The sequence below is a fragment of the Pelobates fuscus genome, chromosome 7 (genome assembly GCF_036172605.1).
Source record: "Pelobates fuscus isolate aPelFus1 chromosome 7, aPelFus1.pri, whole genome shotgun sequence".
NCBI lineage: Eukaryota > Metazoa > Chordata > Amphibia > Anura > Pelobatidae > Pelobates > Pelobates fuscus.
Genome location: NC_086323.1, coordinates 29599491 through 29621470, shown reverse-complemented (window position 1 = coordinate 29621470; position 21980 = coordinate 29599491). Strand labels below are relative to the sequence as shown.

Here is a 21980-nt window from a genome sequence, read left to right as displayed (position 1 = left end):
TGAGCTACAATTAGGATAACTCAATTATCTCTCAAATTCAGTAACTTACAGCTATTTTTAATATATCCCTAAAATACATGAAAACAGTACAGGAACCCCACAAAAATCAAATTACCGAATAGGTTCGATCTAATCTCCAACATATCCAAAAAGCGCTCAGATTGGTTCGGTAGAATGACCAAGTACTGCTGCCTTCGTTCAGGAGATATAATTCACTTGACCCCGTGCGTTCGGTTATACGAATGGCGGCCACCCAGGGAAAGCACTCAAGCAAAGGTGTCAAGTCGTTAATTTGTGGTTAATAGCCAGGGGAGGTTGGTGTTCACTGGGGCATAACAAGGGACCGCACACCAGTCTTTCGGAAGACGAACAAGGGGGTATGGACAACCGAACATAAGGGAATGGAGTCTGCTACACAGAGATACTCCCAACTCAAATTCTACTAATATGTGCAGTATTGACTGAAAAATGGAAATGTGTCATTATTTTTATTATTATTGAAAATAAAATATTACCTGCATCACCTGACTCATCCTTACTTCATGTGGGCAGCCATTTTCAAATCCTATGTGATCAGAAAATCCATTTGTCCTAGTGAATCTGTATGACATTAAAATGGCTGACACCATCTCACCTGAGCACCTTTTTGAGAAGCCCCACTATCGTACATGACGTTGTGATTGGCAGCTGTAGAGTTGCCAGTATTTTAGTCCTAGGAGAGCTTTGGTTTCTGTCAAAACACTTTAAAAAATTGTATAAAGTGTTAAAAGGACAAAACACACCAAATTGTACTTGTACATCTGACCATTTATGCTCCGTGATGCAGTGCTTCAATTATTGTCTAAAATGTGAAGAATTTAGTTTTTGATGAATCAGTGATCCGTTTGATGAATCAAAAAAATATTAAAGATAAATGTTACCGATTAATTGTGTTTTTACATTTAAATACGCAGATAAAAAGGTTTTAAAGGGGAGCTGTAACTTCCCTGGATTTTTAATATTATATTTGCTTATCCCTATATTTAATAAATATGTATTTTTGATGTCTGTAAAATAAAATTAAATGGAGAAATAAACTCTAAATTTTATCCTGCAGCAGGGTGCCACCATCTTAGCTCCATATCAATGATTGCTATAAATTATGTACTTTGTATCTGGTGATCAGTGTAGAGAAAGCATATAGAGCAGAGCCGGTTTACCCATTGGGCCCGGATTCACACAGTGACTCGATGGGCCCATATCTTAGCCTTGGCTCTGTTTTGAGGGGGTCCTCCCTGAGCCGAAACAGACCTTAAATGTTCTCCCTGTTTGGCCCTGCGTCCTATCACTACCCCAAGGTAGCTTTGTGGTCTGCACCTCTATCTGGAGCTTTTAAAGTAATCTGTACCAGATAGAGGTGCGGGCCACAGAGCTTCCCCACCGGGCCACCAGAGAACCAGCTACTCAGCATGTATCCACTGGACCACCAGGGAGTTAAGGGAGCCAAACGTTAAGCAACAAAGGGGCAAATTATAAACATCACACGCACAGAGTATCCTTTCCCAGCATACTCAGACATTGCACATACAACACTCAACCACACTCCATACACAAAATTCAGCCACCACACACAAAACACTTAACCAGTACTCATCAGCACACTTAGCCTATCCCCACATATATCTCTCAGCCTCCTCCACAAACACAACACCAGGCACTCCACACTCTCACACACAACACTATATCAAACACACACATCCATGTACAGAGCAGAGCATAGGGCTCTAGGAGGGAGCTCCAATCTGACATCCTGACTATGGCTCTGGTAAATCTTAATCCGGCTCTGATATGGAAAAGAGGAGACAGTAAACAATGTTTCTATTTCTCTTCCTTATTTGCATTGTGTGCCCTAGCTGTGCCTGGACTGAAATGGATTGTGGTATCATGTGATCAACAGCAAAAACAGATGTGAGAAGACGTGTTAAAAGCCGTCAGTCAAGCATTAATTAACATATCCTTTCTGATATCCTTTCTGATGCCAGCATGCTAAAAGAAACTAGAAGTTGTGATTAGCAATCGTTATCCTTTTCATAATGATCATAATGTTGGCTCAGGACTCCGTTTATGTATAATAAATCTGTGCTACCACAACCATTTACACATCTATAGGGCTCCCAGTGCCCGGATTGCCACAACAACCACTTACTAGACATGTGCAATTCGTTTCATACAATTCGGACATTCGGATGCTTACTAATGTGTCAAAGTGTCAAAGTGTCAAATTCCGAATTACCGAAGTTCTAAATTGACGAAGTTTGGTAGTTCGGAAGTGCCGAGCTGAACCGAATGCCATTGGTCCGAATTTGCAAAGCAGACATTTTTTTACTTACCCAAATTACCGAACTAAATTTTTTTGCACATGCACATCCCTACCATTTTTTTACTCTAGTAAAATAAAATAAAGGCTCTTTCCATGTATCTTTGGGTATATATCTTAAATAAATAATAATTTAAGCACCATAACCACAAAATGCTATTAATTGATTACGGCTTATGGTAGAATTACGGCTTATTGTAGTATTAATGGTGCAAGGACTCTGTGGGTGCAGTCCGTCAAATTGTCGTCAAACTGATTTAAATCGATTCCATTTCCGATTTACGTCTCTTGCAATGTGTATTTGTAAGTATAATCAGGATCAGTCATACTAAATTGCCATTAACCAGTTTGAAGCTGCGAAACTGGCACGACTCTCAGTGACACGAGAGGGACTGCAGCCATAGAGTCCTTGATGCATATAATGGTAATGGAGATACCATTTACATTGATTATCTCAGTAAGTCATTAGTGTAAAAATGTCTGTGGAGTAAGATGGAAAGGATACAGAGCAAAACAAATCCCAAGAATCTATAAAACATTTTTCTTGTATTAAAATATCCATGGAGTCTTTTGTGGCTGCAGTTTTCCTACAAAATAACCTGAAAACAAAAAAAAATGGGCAATTTGCTGGAAACACTCCTTAGGCATTCGGGGACACGGCGACTCCTTAGCATCACGTGGTTTCCTTTGACCACACGTCATGGTGTGATCCAATCATTACCCCTCATCCTGGCCGTGCAGGTCACTGCATTCACTGTAATACATGTGGAACCCAAGTAAGACAATGTAAAATATTGGTCATTATATTCTTCTGCGCGTATTCATTTCAAAATTAAACTTTAAAAAGTTTAAAACTTTCTTTCCATAAAGAAATGAACATGGTCAGGAACCTGGCTGGCGAGGCGTGCTACACAGTTAATATTAATGGGCCATGTGAGTGGTAACACAATACTTCCCATATAATTTGTGCTTTTCTGGCCCGTCTGTCAGGACTTTGTAAATATGGCCATTCTCACCCAGACAGTTCTCATTATCAAATTATCCTCATTGGAACTGACAATCACTGGATGTTTTGTAGTTTTGTTACTAGCTCCATACGCTGTAAACTCTACACACGGTGTGTCTTTAAATCCTAAATGTTTCTGAGCTTCACAGTTATTACCACCAACCATCATTCGTATGAACAACGTCACTTCGGCCATTAATTCTCTCATTCTCTCATTCCATAATTCTAATAATAATAACATCCAATCTTTTAATAGGGGGAGTAAACACTTGTGCTAATGTCTACATACATTAAAAAATATTTTTTTCAAGCATACTTGAAAGAGGCTTATTGTAAGAGCGGAAAAGTCGATTTAACCAAGAAATATCGTCTGCTCACATGGAACAACTTAGTGTGCACGGGCATTTTTGTCTTGGAGTTACGTCACGCCTGTCTAGTTGTAGTTTAGTTTGGATCCTGTATTTTGGAGATGTGTGCATTCCCCTCTTTGGATTTGATACATACTTTATATAGTCTGCTTTGGTGACACAATTCTCTGTTTATTTACCGTATGGGATAGCGCACTCTCCTTAATCCCAGGGTGCAACTGGGCCTGATGTTGGCCAATCCTCACAGTGTGATTTGCAGAAAATAAATGACGGTCCAAGCACTCAAGGTGAATCCAGTGAGCAGATTTATTGGAGCAGATGAAAAACAACATTTTGGCCAACAACAGGGCCTTTGTCAACCCTTTTTTTGATAAAGGCCGTGTTGTGGGTCGAAATTTTGTTTTTAACTGCTCCTATAAACCTGCTCACTGGATTTACCTTGAGTGCCTGAACCTACATTTCTCTGTTTGTCTGTTTACATTAACACGCAGGTTTATCTAGTGAAATTATGTTTGTGTATTTTTGTTTATGTCTAGAGATTGTTTGTTTGTTTTTTCAATTCTTTTTTTTATGGTCAGTCAAGGGATACAACCACAACCAGTTAGCACAATGTCCGCAATTGTGAGATTGATTATATATAGTGTTCCCAGGGACCTTCTTTTTACAAGGTATAGAGATGGTTTGGCCAAACTGGACAAATTTAGGTTAATAAAAGTGAAATTGTTTGTTTTTTTGTGTTTGTGGTTATGTACAAAAAGTATGTTGTTTGTACATTCTACATCTCCCTTATATCCACTGTGGCCAGGTGCTTCTTCAGTTCCAATAATACCGTATAAAAGCTAAGAGCTCATGGGTTGTAAAAGGGGAAATATCACCAGTTTTTTTAACATTATGTTTACACAAATATGTAAATTTGTAACTTGTAGATTTGGGAGGTCTGCACACTGCTGTATTTACCTACGTTCCGGAAATAAAACAGCAAAATCGGATCTGTTATTCCTCCTTCAATGCAATTTTTGCCCTTGCTGTACCAGGGCTGAACTGGATTGTGATATAAAGTCCAAAAATCTTAAAGGAAACTATAGTCCCTAAGATAATATTCTTTTTTTTCGGGATTTTAAGTTCCCTGGCGTAATAGTGACCTCTGTTCCCACTTTTTTCTAAAAAATTCTAACACTAATAACTATTTACTTACTTTGTTTTCAGCACCCAGAGACTGTGGTTGCAGCCGCCCACTGTGCCTCCTTTTTCTTCAGCAAGCATGCTGCGACGTGTTTTGATGTCTCGTCCAATCAAATGCTTCTCATAGAAAAGTACTGAATCCAATGCCTCTCTTTGAAAAGCATCAGAGGACGTTCAACCTCCTAATGCAATGCGTGAGGGCGCTGAACATCAAAGAACTGAGCCTGACTCGGTTGTGGATGTGGAAGCACCATCTAGTGGCTATCAGGAAGAGGTGCGTTTAGCCCTGCTATGTAAACATTGTCATATCTCCCAAACTGCTATGTGTTACATTTTATGACCAAAATGACAGAGCCACGACAACCATATCACTTCATTGAGGTGAAGTGGTCTGGATGAGTATATTGATTCTTTAATATACATTTAATGTATGCTTGTCATGGTAATTAAACAGGACAACAATTAATCTATACATTGTGCAATCAATTCAGTGTTGAGTGACAGGCAGAGCAGGAGAACCTTCCTACTGACAGTTCTCTGTCTCAATCACAGATATTCCTCTGACGAGTTTATATTATACTTGCTGGGGAATAGAGGAAGATTGTCAGAGATGTCATTCAGTTCTGATGGTTTTCATGGGTTTCAAATCGTCAGGAGTTGAAGGCGCAAGGAAGGTGGAAAATTTTGGCTGCCCGGAGACAGGGGTTCACGTAGGGGTTCTCCTTGCCCCCGAATGCCACAATGTAAGTGGACAAATCACCGATGGACGTCTTTGCAGAAAGTAGAAGTGATAATCCCCAAAAGTGATAAAATCCATTTATGTATATATTTTTCCTTTACGGTAAATTATATAAATTGTAAATTTCATATTTTTTTGCTTTAGGATCTATTAACCATTTTGGTGAACCCGTCAGAGGCTCACTGCAACAGAAAATGGAGCAACACAATATAAAAATATTCTTACAAGTTAAAAGTCATTTACGGTAATACTATATACGGTATATATTTTTAATATTTAATAATAATATAGAGATTAATCGTTTTAAACGGATGTCTTTTTGTTGCCTGTAAAATAAGGGGAAATATTTTTGGGGTGATTCCTGGGTCTTAATGTATTTTTAAATAGGTCCCAAGGCACAAAAAAGAAAGATAACACAAAATTGCTAGATACACACAGACCTTTTAATTGTATATATATATATATATTCACTGTTATTAAATATTTAGACTTCGCAAATAATATTTAGTATTTTTCCATTCACACTCGGAAAAATTTGATTTTAGTTTTCATTTATTCAATGTGCTTGTTTTTTTTAAAATGTTTTTTAATTTTTTTATACAGCAACTGCTCTGGATCTACAAATGTATTCATGAACTTGGATGCGATTTATAGAAAGCAAAAATAGATAATAACAGGCATGACGATAGAAGCTGAATCCTACTGAAAGTTTAAAAAAATCAAATAATACCAAACAAAATCTACCGTCCGACCCACTACTGGTGAACTTCACAATACAGACGGAACCGTTAGTTAATCTTAGCTTCTTACACATAGAAAACGGTATAGAAAAGTAACAAAAGCGATACAAATGGCACACAAGGGGTAGCACGAATTAATATATAAGATGTGGTTTATGGCCAGTTTAAACTGCACAGGTAACAGCCCTAACTATCGAAGGCACTTACATTTGTAAAGTCGTATTAAGCTGATCAAGAACGTTGAGGAATAGCCTAAATGGATAAGGATGAGTAGAACTAGACAATAATCTACAACACAAAATTCACTACACTACAGATACTGACATGGGTCCAAGTATGTTTATTTAGAAACAATCATGTCAATTTGTGTTTTTTGTTTTTACATGCCTATTCGTACATGTGTATTTATTCATGGATGTATACACGTATATAATTGTAGAGGAACAAATGATGTCAACAAACTTGACTTGCTTTGTACCCCACCCTTTTTTCCTTTCTGTATCCCCAAGTTATTCCTTTTTTTTGTTTGTAATGACAAAATAAAAATCTTATATTTTTAAAAAAAAAAATCAAATAATAATTATAATGAAACACTATATGTATGTGTGTATATGTGTCTGCATTATATGTGTACCTAAAAAGTGAGTTCACAAAGTGACAAAAACTCCACCGATTTAAGTAAAATAAACCAATTTCAAAAATATAATGATGTACAATAAATACTGCACATAGCGTGTGTGTGCGTGCATGTGTGCGTGCATGTGTGCGTGCGTGTGTGTGTGTGTGTGTGTATATATATATATATATATGTATGCCTTACAGGGGTAGGCAACCTTTTAGCAGCACTGTGCCGAAATATGATTGTAATGTCCCGTAGCGTGTCGGTCCTATTTCTTTAAATTGAGGTGTGTATGTTATACTGCATTTGCTTTGCATCGTTGTATTTGTGCGTATATGAGCTATTATATTGTATATGTCCATGAATAGTGTATCATGTATAATACCTATGAATTTGGGCTGTGTATGGGGGCTGCTTGTGGAATTGTGTGTGGATGGATATGTCACATTGTGTATTTGGTAGTGTGTGTACGTGTGGGGCTGTTTGGGGTATTGCATGTGAGAGGCTGCATGTGGGGTTGTGTGCATGTATGTGGATTGTTGGTGGTGTTGTGTTTGTGCGGACTGTGTGTGTGTTTGTATTATTTGTATGAGGGGAGGGTTATTCTGCAGCTCTGAGGCTTCCCTGGGTTTTAGTGGGGACCAGGCTGGCCAGGTACAGCTCAAGGACAGAAGCTGCAACAGGAAGCTGTGGGCTGCTCTACTCCTGTGTGGATTCCCATTCACAAGTGCTGGGAGGAAGTGATCTGAGATCACTTGCTCTAAGTGCTGCAATGCATAAATGGAGGATTGCCCTTCACCACCTTTTCGTATTAGCAGATATCTGAAGTTTCATTGGGACTCCTTTTTTTTTTTTTAAATTCTTTATTTTTGCGTGCAATAAAGTAACAGTGATGCATTCTTGGCCACAACGGCACATATTCAACATGTCAACATTGAAAACTTATATGGCTTTCATATCATAGCACAATTTTATAATGTAGGGTTAACTCTATCGAGGAGAAGACCTATGTAGGTAACATTAATGCCCTTAATGAGGGTGAAATGTGCACGATGTTGCTCTCTATGTGTCTGCCCTGTAGGGCATCCCCCTTGCCTTTATTCGAGGGATTCGTTCTCTTAGTGGTCCGCAGTGTGTTGGTGGGGGGGGGGTGGGGGGATAGGGGTGTCATAGTGTAATGCGGGTTAAGTGATGGCGCTGCTAGGTGGGCTGCTGCAACCCTGTATGGATATTCTTGGTGTGTTCATGGTGGTTTACCCATTCTAGGTGTGTTAGTCACTAGGCGCTGCGGGTTATACAGTGGCAGCATTGTTGGGTCTCCATGTGTGGGCATTACAGAGAGCACAAAAGAAACGAAACATTAAAGAAAATAATAAAAGGAACCAGTAGAGAGAAACTTTAGAAAAAACATTGTAAAAACCATTAAATGATGTTGGTAGTTCTACTGAGTGTTTAGTCTCTGACTGTATGAGACGGTCTGTCTTCGTGAATGGTGGAATGGAAAGTGAGGAAAAGTCCCTGTTGGGTGGCTTGTCGGAGGTAGCTCAAGTGGGGGATCCGCCTGGGGAGGCCCTGGCGGGGTTCCGTGGGGTAAAGTCCCGGATAGTGTCTGGGTTCAGGTGTGCCATATTCATTGGGACTCCTGACAGGCCAGAGCCTCTTTGGCTCTTGCAGCCTTGAGTGCCGTGCAAAGGCACCTCGAGTGCCGTGCATGGCACTAGTGCCGTAGGTTGCCTACCCCTGCCTTAGGATAACAAAGAACAGTAAATACTATGACCTGGTTACTGTAATAATAGTAATAATATAGTATAATACTTCAATACCTATAAATGTCATGATAACCTGCAGCATTGAACTGCTATTTACACATGGTTACAATCCAGGCAATCCTTATCCTGATATCAACCTCACAATGTGATGATCTGCGCAAACTCCACATGGGCTTACCTACAGAGCAGCCCACTTACTCCACAGGATGGGGGGCTCTCCAAACTGGCCGTGTAGGTGAAATTAGTATATTACAATAGCTTTTAGAATCAATATTATTAAATGATATCATGCCCACAAAAACATTCTAAATAAAGAGATAAACACTATATATATATAAATATATATATATACCTCCTACCTAATAAAAAGCAGATCTAGAATACATTGTATAAGCAGTTTATACTTTATTTTGCTTTTTATAATTTCCCTCTTAGACCAATGCATTTATTCATGGGGCTCAGAATATTGAGCTTTCCTGCAAAATATTTATCATAGAAACATAAATAAATGATATACATGAGAATTTCCATTATTTTCCAAATTTCAGTTCATACCCTATTTATCTTCTTAAAATCTGAGTGCCTGAAAAAACAAGCCCTGGCCTCCATTATGAAAATAGCCATTATTTTATTCTTTGTTCATTTCTCTTAATTCTATTTATTTATTACAAATCATAGAAATCACTGTGCTGCTCTTTGGATATGACTCATTTCTTCTGTGTCTGAAAATCAAACAATGGCTTCAATTAGCTAGAAATTACAATATTCATTATAACAAGTCATTCTTTATCTTCATCCTTTATTTATCTGTTTATTTATTTATTACAGATCATGCAAGTCACTGTCCCTATTGTGTGCCTCACACAGCCTTAAATATCACCCAATAAACTTCCTTTATTATATATTTTATTTAATTTGTTGTTTATTTTTAACGTGTCCTTTATTTTTCCTTTTTTTTAAACTTGCTCTTTACTTGTTATTTATATGTTCCTACTTTTATTATTTTGTCCTATATTTATTTTATATATATATATATATATAGATATATATATATATATATATTATTATTTATTTTTATTGTTCTTAATTTGCCCTTTTCTCCTTTATTTGTTTTGTGTGCTGCCCTTTGGATGTGTGTGAAGTGTGAATTCATGTTTAATGCAGTAGCTAGACTCTCATCCACCCCCCACCCCAAATGCTGGAGTCAAACTCAGTCAGTGAAGGATATTTTTGCAATTGTGGTAAATCACGAATGAAATGTTGGCTCTGGACAGCCATCTAGCAACTGTTAGAGACCGGTGCCTGTTCATTTTACCAATGTTTTAGGATCTGGTTACTTTTAATACACCCTAGAGGACCTTCTGCTATGTTTTATACTAATAGGCATCTGTCACTAACAGTGTCAGGTTTTCCCAAGTGTGTCCAATAGTTTATTGAAGCTGAGAGAACAGGAGAAAGTATGACTCCTGCACTTAGACAACTTGAGAGGTTAGCTTCAGTTCTGAGAGTCTTTTTAACGTCCATATCAACAGACACAAAGGCTAACACTTCACTCTCTCTGAATTACAAAGGCACAGGGTGCAATGCAATGGCACTTTAGATATTTTTTAACACAGATATTGTCCAGCCATTCTTAGAAGTGGCTGATGGAAAGAATTGTATTTACCCCTTTAAATTGATAAGATACACTGTAGAGCTGTCTCTCCTCACATTATCACACCTGATGAGACAAACATAGTGTGAATCCCAATTCTAGATTATCTAGAGATTAGAGACGAGTTATTCTGTGAATAGGGTGCTGTGGACAATTGATAGAGATATGTAAGAATGTTAGGCCAACATAGAATGTTTCTAATTTTGATTTAGAATTTAGAATCCTCTTGTCAATTCTCCACAATTCTCAGGTTAATGGATTGAATATAACCCACAAAGAGATCAGAATGGAACAAGCTACATATTATATAGTGCGTTGCACATCAATACATTCAGATAGATAATTATTGAATATTATTAATATCTGTAGGTCATTCTGAAGAATATTTCAATTAGAACGGAGAGGCTAATGTTACAAGAATAGACAAAAAGCTCAGATGCAAAGAATGTTGCACTAAATGCACACACAGACAAAATAAAAATATATGATCGGCTTAAATTGTCAGATCACGTCGTGGTTATTTCATGCTAATAATTTAAGCAAAAATTAGTATTATAGAATAAATAAGGGTTATTGGGCGCACAGAAAAGACGCTGTCCGTTTTCGTATATCCTGGCTGCCACCTAGAGGCCACTGCGATAATTACAGGAAATTCCATACACCTCAATGGTAAAGATTGAAAAGATATGAAATGCACCTGCTTTTATGTTCCCTGGTACCTACAAAAAATGGAAACTGTTTTTAAAAAAAAAAAAAAAGAAAGAAAAAGGCCTATTCAATTATAACATGTATTTGTTATTTTGTTAATGTGTCTGTAGGTGATTATTTAATAGCAAGTTAACAGGATGTTCCTAAATTATTATAATTCTCATTTAAAAATTAAAATATCATTTTGTCCACATGCAAGAATAATATCACGGTAACAGCAATGTAACAAATGGAAACAAACTATGTCGTGATATCACGGCTTTAAACAAACCGGGATAGAATAATAAAGACAGAGATATGCATAATAGGAGCCTCCTGTCTTTAATAAAATCCCAGATTATTAAGAATCCATTTCTTAATCACTCAATGTAATTGCAATTAGCTTGTCAACTGATGGAAATATTACGCCTCTCCTTAAAATCACGAGGATTAATAAACAAACAAACAAAAAAAATTACAAAATGTATATCAAATATTTAATAAAATCAGGATCTAATGCTTAATTTTTTCTCCCTTATTCTACAATGTTCAGTTTTTTTTCTTATAAGTTTTACCTATATATATATATTTTTTTTTATTTGTTTATTTATTATACGCCTTATTTTCGATTATTTATATTTATTTATTTTTTTATCTGCGATTGCCAGCATGTTGGGTAAAATAAAATCAGAGAAATTCACATTATGCAATGTCTCCTTATGTGACAAGCTGTGCCTTAGCTTGCCAACATGCCCTGTTCTTACTAAGGCACTCATGCTATGCACAGAAGTATGCAAGAAGTAATTTTATAGGTAACAAAGGATCAGAGATGGAATTAGACCCTGTTATCCTATGTCATTTAAAATCATAAGATCAGCAGCTTCTGTAACCTAAAAGTGAATGCATGCTTTCTTTTTCCCATGGGTATCAGCTAAATTTAGATATAGACTAATGGTTTCACAAATCATACACCATTTGCTGTTTGTGTAAAACCGATTAGGCAGACACAACTGTGAAACTCCCCTCCTGCCCGCATTGCAAAAGCCCAAACACTATCCGGTCTCTTTAATTTTCCAAGTAAAGAGAGATTAGATTTGAGTTCATGTAAGATGTCTGATATCTAATCTGCTCATGACTAAGGTGAGAATCCTAATAACAGCGTCTTATTTATAAACTTCAAGCTATCACATCTCCCCTCAGCTTGTTTTTTACTGTGGCCTATTTACTTAGAAGAATAAATGTTTACACAGATTGTAATAATATTTATCATTCAGTAAAAAAAAAAAAAAAAAAAAAAATATATATATATATATATATATATATATATATAAAACAAAGCTCAAAGCCCGTTGCAATTAATATTTAGCATGCTACTCTTTGTTATTTTTTTTTAGTAATATTTTAATGTAAATATTTGTTTTATTATTATTATATATTTTTTTTAATACAGCAGTCATCACACAATTTATTAAAATTAAATATATATTTTTCTGTTTTGTAAGTCGGTTCCTATTTCGTAACACTGAATTTACAAATGCAAGGGTTTTGAAATTACAAAAAAAAAAACGAAAGTAGAAAAAGATGTATCATTTTAACTGGATCCGAAAATGGCCTTTTTTTTTTTTTATTAATTTTGCATTTAATTACAAATATTAGGTTTCTATATTAAATGTAATTGTGAATTCTATTCGCCTACATAGTAATATATTATGTATCTAAAATGTATGAACTGCAGCTAAGCGGATAAAATGTAGCTGAGTGTTTGTGAATTTATAATATTTATTCTGCAGTGGGTTTAATTCTAAAATCATAGCTTGCTTTTATATAGTAGAGATAGTTTAGTTGTATTGAATGGAATCAATATTTGCTTGTCATTAACTAATTTAACTGTCAGCTGTTAAGCAAACAAGATTCAAAGTCTCCAGACATAATTGAGAAACGAAAATATTCAATACTTTTACCGCTTTATTTAAAATATATATATATTTTAAGATTTAAGTATTATTCAATATCATATTTATTTTAGAGAGTATTGACACATATTATTAGGCAAATCCGTATTTAATTAGGCTGAACATGTACCCGTTTATATTATAGTGTTCACAGTATTTTTTACACAATGCCCTAATTCGCTAAGAAAATGGGTACTTTAAATTATTTATTGAAATATTATTAAAATATGGAAAATGACTGAACCCGTCAATATGTGCTCCTATCAGAACGAAGAAGCAATTTACCGTTCGCCTTTTTTATAAAACCGAATATTCTATCGAATACACACATAACAAATGTATACATGTAACTTTGCACATAATAATATACACGCAGATTTAAACCACAAAACATGTATATAAATATGTGCACGCATGTCAGTGTAAATATCTGTATATGCAATTTACTATACATATTCATCTTTCCGTTTACTCACTTGGAAAACATTTGTTGCGAATACAAAAATACGAATTCAAATAGCATTTCAAAAATTTATTTACAAAATTGTGTACAGCACAATGAAGTGACATTTAGTATACATATATATATATCTATATATCCATTCATATATAAACAGACTTTTTTATTTTCATAGAATGACAGCATTTTCCTCCAATTATTATTTTTTTTTTTTATTTAATTTTATTTGTTTTTGGAAAATGTACTATTTTTTTTTTTGTTTGCTTTTTCCCCCCCCCAAACGTCCTTTCTTGTAGTACATTAAACGATAAAGGCGAGAACCTTCGAAAAAAATGAAAGCTCAATGCTCTGTCCTACTTTTTTTTTCTTAAAAAAATAAAAACCCAGAAAGTAAAACTGCTGATTTTCATATCTTTTCCAATACAAATATGTACAAATTTAATTTTCTTGTTCATTTTTTTTTTTTGCTGTATTGTTTTTTAATATATATATATATTTTTACCTGCACAAAGAGCCTTCCAGATTTATACAGTTTTACACTACAGTTCAGATCAGAGTGCTGGCTTTTCAGTGGTGTTCCTGTGAAGTGTTAAGTTCATAGTCTGTGAGTATGTGTGTCCCCACCACTCATTATTGAGCCGGCCATTTAGCTACTGTGGGTAAGAACTGTCCTGATATAAGATTTGTGGGGACACTTAAAATTGGGGTGATGGCAGCTGTACTTCTACTTATGGAGAGGGGTTGATGGCTCATCAGTGCAGACTGGACTGTCACTGGGGGTCTCAGGAAAGTCTGTGCAGCAGCACTAGAGGCTGCAGAGACCCCAATGATGTTCTCTATGCTAAAAGAAGGTCTGCTGCTGGGTTCAGACTTGATGATAGAGGCTGCTGTGCTGAGGCTGTTGAGCTGTAGCTGCAGGCTGGGGCTGAGCTGAGAGTTGAATGCTTTCCTGCTGAGTTCACTGGAAGGCAATAAGGGTACAGTTGGGGGAAGCATTGGCCCCACTGGGGGGATGTAGGGGTACTGCAAAGCAGCATGGTGGTGGTAGGCTGCAGGGTGAAGTCCATAGTGGCGTCCATAGGGGCTAGCCAGGCTGTAAGCCCCAAAACTCTGCATCATGAGTGCAGTCTGCTCCCTGAGGTTGTCCGGCTGATGCCTTTTAAATCTTTTTCTTCTCCTGAGGAAGCTCCCATTGTCAAACATATCTTCAGACTGTGGGTCCAGGGTCCAGTAGTTGCCCTTGCCAGGGTTGCCAGGCTCCCTGGGGATCTTGACAAAGCAGTCATTTAGGGAGAGATTGTGTCTGATGGAGTTCTGCCAGGCTGGGAACTTCTCTCTGTAATAGGGGAAGCGGTTGCTGATGAATTCACAGATCCCACTGAGGGTCAGCTTTTTCTGGGGGCTCTGCAGAATGGCCATGGTGATCAGGGCAATGTAGGAGTAAGGGGGCTTCACCAGGCTGCTTTTGGGTTTGCTCTGCAGGGTACCCGCACCACTGCCCTCCTGGAGGTCTCCTTTGCCCTCTGCCTCGTTGGCACTCTCTGAGGGGCTCCTGGAGAGTTCCTTGCCCACCACCAGGTCCTCCACCTCCTCCAGAGGCCCGTGGTGGCTCTCACAATCACTGTCCTTCTCCAGGGATTCATCTTCTTCACCCACCACGTCAATGTCCACGTCTTCAGCGCTCAGCACGGTCTGCCCGGACATGTTACTGGCACAGCTGGTACCAGACAGGGTCATCACAGCTGTGTGCCAGGCTGACTACCAGGAAGAATGGCAGAGGTCTCAAAAATGCCCCCAAAACTGGGCAAAACAATAAAATAAAAATAAAAGCAGCAAAGTCCCTTTTTTTTGTGGAAATGCAGAGGGTGCTCCAGGTACTTGCACTGGGTAGTGGTGGTGATGGTGGAGGTGGTAGTCAGGACCCTCTGAGTTGCAGCAAGTCACCCCTGGGTTCAAATCCTTTGCATCAAAACTGCCTTGTGCTTCTGCTGCTGAGATAGTGTCCTCCTTGATTCAGCTGCTGACACCTCCCTTCAGTTTTTTTTTGGTGGGGGGGAGACAGAGAGAGAGAGAGAGGAAGAGAGAGAGGGAGGGGTGTTAGCAGAGTGCCCAGTGGCTGGCAAGTGATAGGGATAGCAGAGTGACTTTTTTAAAGTCCCCCTTTTGAAAGACTGGCTGATAGATTACTTTCCCAGTTAAAGATATACTAGCAGGGGTGTCATGTGACCCAGTGATGTCAGACCCCCTGCCACCCTTTTGCTAAAACCATCAGGCAAGGGGCTGCTCTGCTGAAGTTCTTTCATGAGGTTGTCAAGAACAAAAATAATAATAATAATAAAAAAAAAGATAGAGAAAGACGACAAGACAAGTCCTGTGGTTACCTATCATCAGCTGCAGACATCAACCCTGGCTTCTCAGTCTAAACAGGGGGACTGTCAGCTAGGACTGTGACACTGCCTGGCACCTCTACCCTAAATCAGTGCCCACAGCACACCTAGAACCTGGGCATTCCTCTTTACTGTTTGCAGATTACTGTAATTGTTCTGAGGACAGGAGTGAGGGGCACTCAGTTTGGCAGGATCACACACATGGTGAGTGTCACACAGACTCCCAACATGGTGCATGAATTGAATATTGAATCATTTTTTTTTTGTTTTACACAAAGAGCTACATTTTCCGAGTTTACAATATTATTAAACACACAATGTCAAGCAACAATAAACCACACAATGTCAAACAACATCCTCACTCTGTCTTTGGGGGGGGGGGGGGGGGGCTGAGGTGGTGGTGGTGGGTGATGCATTCACAAGCGACAGCTGGGGGAGAGATCAGGCAAATACCTATTGATTCAATCTAGTGGATCAGCTCCTGGAAAAAAAAATAAAAAGAAACACAAGCATAGGGGGGGGGGGGGGGGGGGAGTGTAAATAAAACCAATAGAAGTAATTGTGAAGAGGTGTAAACGACTCAATCATTGCAGTTAGCATGAGAAAGCTTAGGAAATGGTAGCTTACTTTCTATGTAAGGATGGGCTGAGTCTCTTCTATTCCCAGCAAGGAAAGAATCAGGTTTGCTACAAAATCTCCATTTCTTCTCTGCATGGGATTTGTTTTCATTCAAAACAACATATAGGATCATTTGAAATCGGAAAAAGAGGCAGGACCCAATCATTGTTTTGCTGTGTTAAAAGAAGATTAGCTACTGGGCTTTACTAGAATGTTATTAACAAAAGTAATGCTCAATTAACAAATATTCTTTTTCCATTTTGTTTTACCTGTTTGTGTGCATTCTATCTATCTATCTATCTATCTATCTATCTATCTATCTATCTATCTATCTATCTATCTATCTATCTATCTGTCTGTCTGTCTGTCTGTATTACTATCTATCTATCTATCTGTCTGTCTGTCTGTCTGTCTATCTATCTGCCTGTCTGTCTATCTATCTGTGTTTCTATCTATCTATCTATCTATCTATCTATCTGTTTGTCTGTCTATCTATCATTATTTGCACATTTGCATGCTGTAATAATTAAAATATCTATACTTGACACATAGATCAATGTTTTGTTCCAACCTCTCTGTTAGCACCCAGCACAGGAGTGTGAATGACTGTACTATGGGGACATAAAGAGCCCCTTTAAACCAGATAAGGTTTATTCAGCCCAAACAATCCCTCTTGCTGTGTGTGGTGGGAAGTAGCCAGCAGGTGAGGGTTGCTTACTGGAGGAAGCATAGGTGCTGATTGCTTGTGAGGAGGGGTCACTTACACCACTAATATTGGTGAGAATCAATAGATTAACGATATGTTAGTGTTTTCTAAGCTGTTCTGTGTTATCACCCTCTTCTCTTTTAGGTCTCTCTACAAGATGAAAGCGCTGTTATTTATTATTTTTTCAGACAGAAGCTCTCAGATTGTTGTGGGTTTTCGTATGAATTTATTTACTGTGATTGTTACATTTATTTTGTAGCAGCGATCTCGTGTTTGTGATTCGAATGTTAAGAGTTGTTATGTTTACATAAACAAACTCGCAGAGCGCACTGGATATTTTGTTTATAGCTGTTTAATAAACATTAACGCGTTCTTATGGTAAAAAACAAACAAACAACAGAATAAAATATATATTTTGTTATTGTGTTAAAACGTTACATTTCATTGAGTACAAAAGTAAGATTAATCTGGGGATGATCTAGAATTAGTGATTTCGAAAGTTGTGTAGATAGATTAGTGTTTACAAATCCCTCCTTCCCTTATTGGATTTTTTTTGTTAATTAGCTGTCAGTATTTTCAATCTTGTCATTCTTAAATGACCCTTTAAAAAAAAAAAATGTATTTCGTTTTTAATTTGTTTTATCTAGCCTACAGCACTGATTAGTACCCGAGCTGTACACCTTTAAATATCTAGGGGGGCTCTCTTTAATTAGGGGGTGTAGATCATGTTACAGAGATGGACAGACACAGCAGAAGTCAGCGATTCGTTTGTCGCTGCTTTTGTGAGCACAGTGTAAGTCAAATTAATTGATTCATACTATTAATTACGGTACTTAGCTTGAAAAGAAATGTTTCACGTTTATTAGACATGTATTGTGCTAATCTGCTGTTCACTGACTGCTCCCATCTGATCCAAAGGGACACCCAGGACCTACGTCCTACAGATAGAAGGGGTGAGGCAATCCCCACCACTACCAGATGTATACCTATTTATTAAAATGATTTATTAAAATGATTTTATAAAAAATACATTTAAAACGTTTTATTGGAATGTTTTGACTTTATTTATAATTTGATTCTGTTGTTTGAACAATATAATATATTTGAATCAGGTATGTGCAAGATTTTGATTTTAAAACCAACAACTAATGTTTTCCTGATTTTTTTTAATTTTTTTTTAACTCATAAGAATTAAAACTAATTGCAATTTGAATTGTAGTTTGCAAATGAGTCACCAGCATTTTAATTCCAAATACTCCTTTTCAAATTACGAGAAAAAAAAACGCTCAATATTCTAATGAACACTGACAGTGTTTATTATTTTTTTTGTTACTATCACAAATCTATTTCTATCCAAATGTAAAAATGAATATTCAGTTTGAATATTGCTAACTTTTAAACCAACAGAAATTCCAATTTTATTTTCCCTCCAGGTACTGGAATGAAAGACTTTTAGACAATTAATAGTCATCAATAAATCCTTTTTTCCCCCTTCTTCGTTTACATCTTAACAAATGACAGCTCGTGCAATAAAATAGCAAAATATTGTGTCTAATTAGCGTGTCATTCCTGTGGCTGATCAGAAAGCAATATCAATATTAACCAGTCCAAGCTCATTCTGGATTTCTCTGCCCAATTTGATCATCTGATCCTACTAATTGGATTTTAGGAATAAAGTGCAATAGAAGATGTCCTCTTTTTTTTTTTTAAAGCTTATTACTTTTCCTAATGCATTATCCAAATGAAAGACTTGCCCTTGATTACACGGTTACAAAGAGGTGAACGAGAATGCATTTCCTAGGAGACATGTACTCACTGTAATATATATATATAATGTTTATTTTCCTGTTAACATTGTGAGTGCATTGCTATTGTGCCTTTACATTTATTATAATTATTAACACACAGGTATACAGTATAGTTTTTGTAAGGCAGGATGGGTGAATGATCAGATATATTAATATTATATTATTTATATCATTATTTCATTATATATAATAGCTAGATAGATATACAGGTACAGATATTTATATATGTATATAATCCCTTTTATATTAACAGGTTAAGTGAGGAAAGGCTGAATAATGTTTTGTTCAGTCCAATTGCAATCTATGAAAATATTGTTTTTTTTTTATCCTTTAACTTCCCAAAAACTTCATCCTCCCCTTTCTTATAGGCAATTCATAGATCTGATGTTTATTTTTATATTGATATGAATTGATCAGATGAGAAGTTTTTTTTTTTTTAAATGTTTTTTTTTTTTGTTTTTTTTTTTTTTTGTTTGTTTGTTTTTTTTCAACCCAGACCATTCATTACCAAACAAGCTGAAAAAGTCACACTTTCAAAAAAAAAAAAAAAAACAACCCCAAAAAAACACCAAAAAAAAACCACAACACGTTTTGGGGGATTTATTTGTACTGGAAATGTCTAAACATTCATTCAGTAAAAGGCAACACGTTTAATTAACGATAAGAGAGCAGTTAGGGGCAGAGAGCTAGTAACAGTGTGTGATAAATTTATGGCATTGTTAGCGTGCTTTTAATTATGGCTATTATGTTAATTATTTCCCATTAGCACAGAGTTATCAGCATGTCAGATTTAATCAAAACGAGCCTTTCTCTAGAAAATTGTCCCCTGCATCCAGGCTGGAGAGAGGGCTGGGTCTGTACCTATTGATATCACAGAGACATTGAGTCCCATTTGATGAGATTGGCTGGTATTTTTTTCTGTGATGCGGCAGTAAAACCCCTCCAGGCTATAGAATCACTGCAGGCTGGGTCCAGGGACAGATTTTTAGGAATTCTCCATTTTCACCCCCTTTGGAGAAGCTAGTTTATCATCCAGGATCACTCTGTCAAACAATATAATTCTGATCATTTTTATCTGTCCAATTTTACAAAAACCCCATTCACAGGGCAGTCACAATGGCTGCTTAGAGTCAGCTTGATCTACTTGCTCCAGGAGATTCATACATTGACATGGAAATCAGGGTAAATAGCCCAATTCTAGCACACCTTGTCCTGTTCACAATTGTGGGAGACCCCCTGCATCCACATGCTGGCTACATACTAATTCCTCTAAGAAATCCCCTGGAAGAGACAGAAAAAAAGGAGGTTTGAATACGTGCTGATCACAGCCCCCCACCCACCATTTACGTCCAGGAGAACATTTCAATACTGTCCAGTAAATAAAGGGTTAAATACACTACTAGTGATCACGTGACACTTCAAACAAGTTACCGTGGATCCTCCTCATTCTCTGAGTTTCTTTATGCGTTGAAGGGTACTGTTGTTTTAATTAATAGATTTGATTAGTATAATGTTTTAGAATTAAATGGCGATTTTGGAATACAACAAATGTCTGAGTCTTTGGACTAGAAAACGTAACAGCACATACAGTTAAATTAAAATAATACAGGGACATCATAGTTTTATAACATTACACGTGCACACATTAAATAAATATACTAAGCTGGCACAAACATACATAAACTGCACTGTACATTATATACTAAACTGGCACATTATATAAACTGCACTGTACATTATATACTAAACTGGCACATTATATACTAAACTAGCACACACAGATATAAACTGCACTGTACATTATATACTAAACTGGCACACACAGATATAAACTGCACTGTACATTATATACTAAACTGGCACATTATATACTAAACTAGCACACACAGGTATAAACTGCACTGTACATTATATACTAAACTGGCACATTATATAAACTGCACTGTACATTATATACTAAACTGGCACATTATATACTAAACTAGCACATTATATACTAAACTAGCACACACAGATATAAACTGCACTGTACATTATATACTAAACTGGCACATTATATACTAAACTAGCACACACAGATATAAACTGCACTGTACATTATATACTAAACTGGCACACACAGATATAAACTGCACTGTACATTATATACTAAACTGGCACATTATATACTAAACTAGCACACACAGGTATAAACTGCACTGTACATTATATACTAAACTGGCACATTATATAAACTGCACTGTACATTATATACTAAACTGGCACATTATATACTAAACTAGCACATTATATACTAAACTAGCACACACAGATATAAACTGCACTGTACATTATATACTAAACTGGCACATTATATACTAAACTAGCACACACAGATATAAACTGCACTGTACATTATATACTAAACTGGCACATTATATACTAAACTAGCACACACAGATATAAACTGCACTGTACATTATATACTAAACTGGCACATTATATACTAAACTGGCACATTATATACTAAACTGGCACACACAGATATAAACTGCACTGTACATTATATACTAAACTGGCACATTATATACTAAACTGGCACACACAGATATAAACTGCACTGTACATTATATACTAAACTGGCACATTATATACTAAACTAGCACACACAGGTATAAACTGCACTGTACATTATATACTAAACTGGCACATTATATACTAAACTGGCACATTATATACTAAACTAGCACACACAGATATAAACTGCACTGTACATTATATACTAAACTAGCACACACAGATATAAACTGCACTGTACATTATATACTAAACTAGCACACACAGATATAAACTGCACTGTACATTATATACTAAACTGGCACATTATATACTAAACTAGCACATTATATACTAAACTAGCACACACAGATATAAACTGCACTGTACATTA

The 21980-nt window shown here is 36.6% G+C and overlaps 1 protein-coding gene across 1 annotated transcript; it reads right to left on the bottom strand.

Annotated features, from left to right (window-relative positions):
• Positions 1-14033: 14033 nt before the first annotated feature.
• On the bottom strand, positions 14034-15691 carry FOXD3 (forkhead box D3). Its single transcript, XM_063427212.1, has one exon. The coding sequence runs from the start codon at positions 15267-15269 to the stop codon at positions 14163-14165; it is 1107 nt and encodes a 368-aa protein (XP_063283282.1). The 5' UTR covers positions 15270-15691; the 3' UTR covers positions 14034-14162.
• Between the last annotated feature and the right edge of the window lie 6289 nt (positions 15692-21980).

Bases quoted from the DNA above. Each gene is read 5' to 3' on its own strand.
- FOXD3 (XM_063427212.1), bottom strand. From the start codon at position 15,269: ATGACCCTGTCTGGTACCAGCTGTGCCAGTAACATGTCCGGGCAGACC.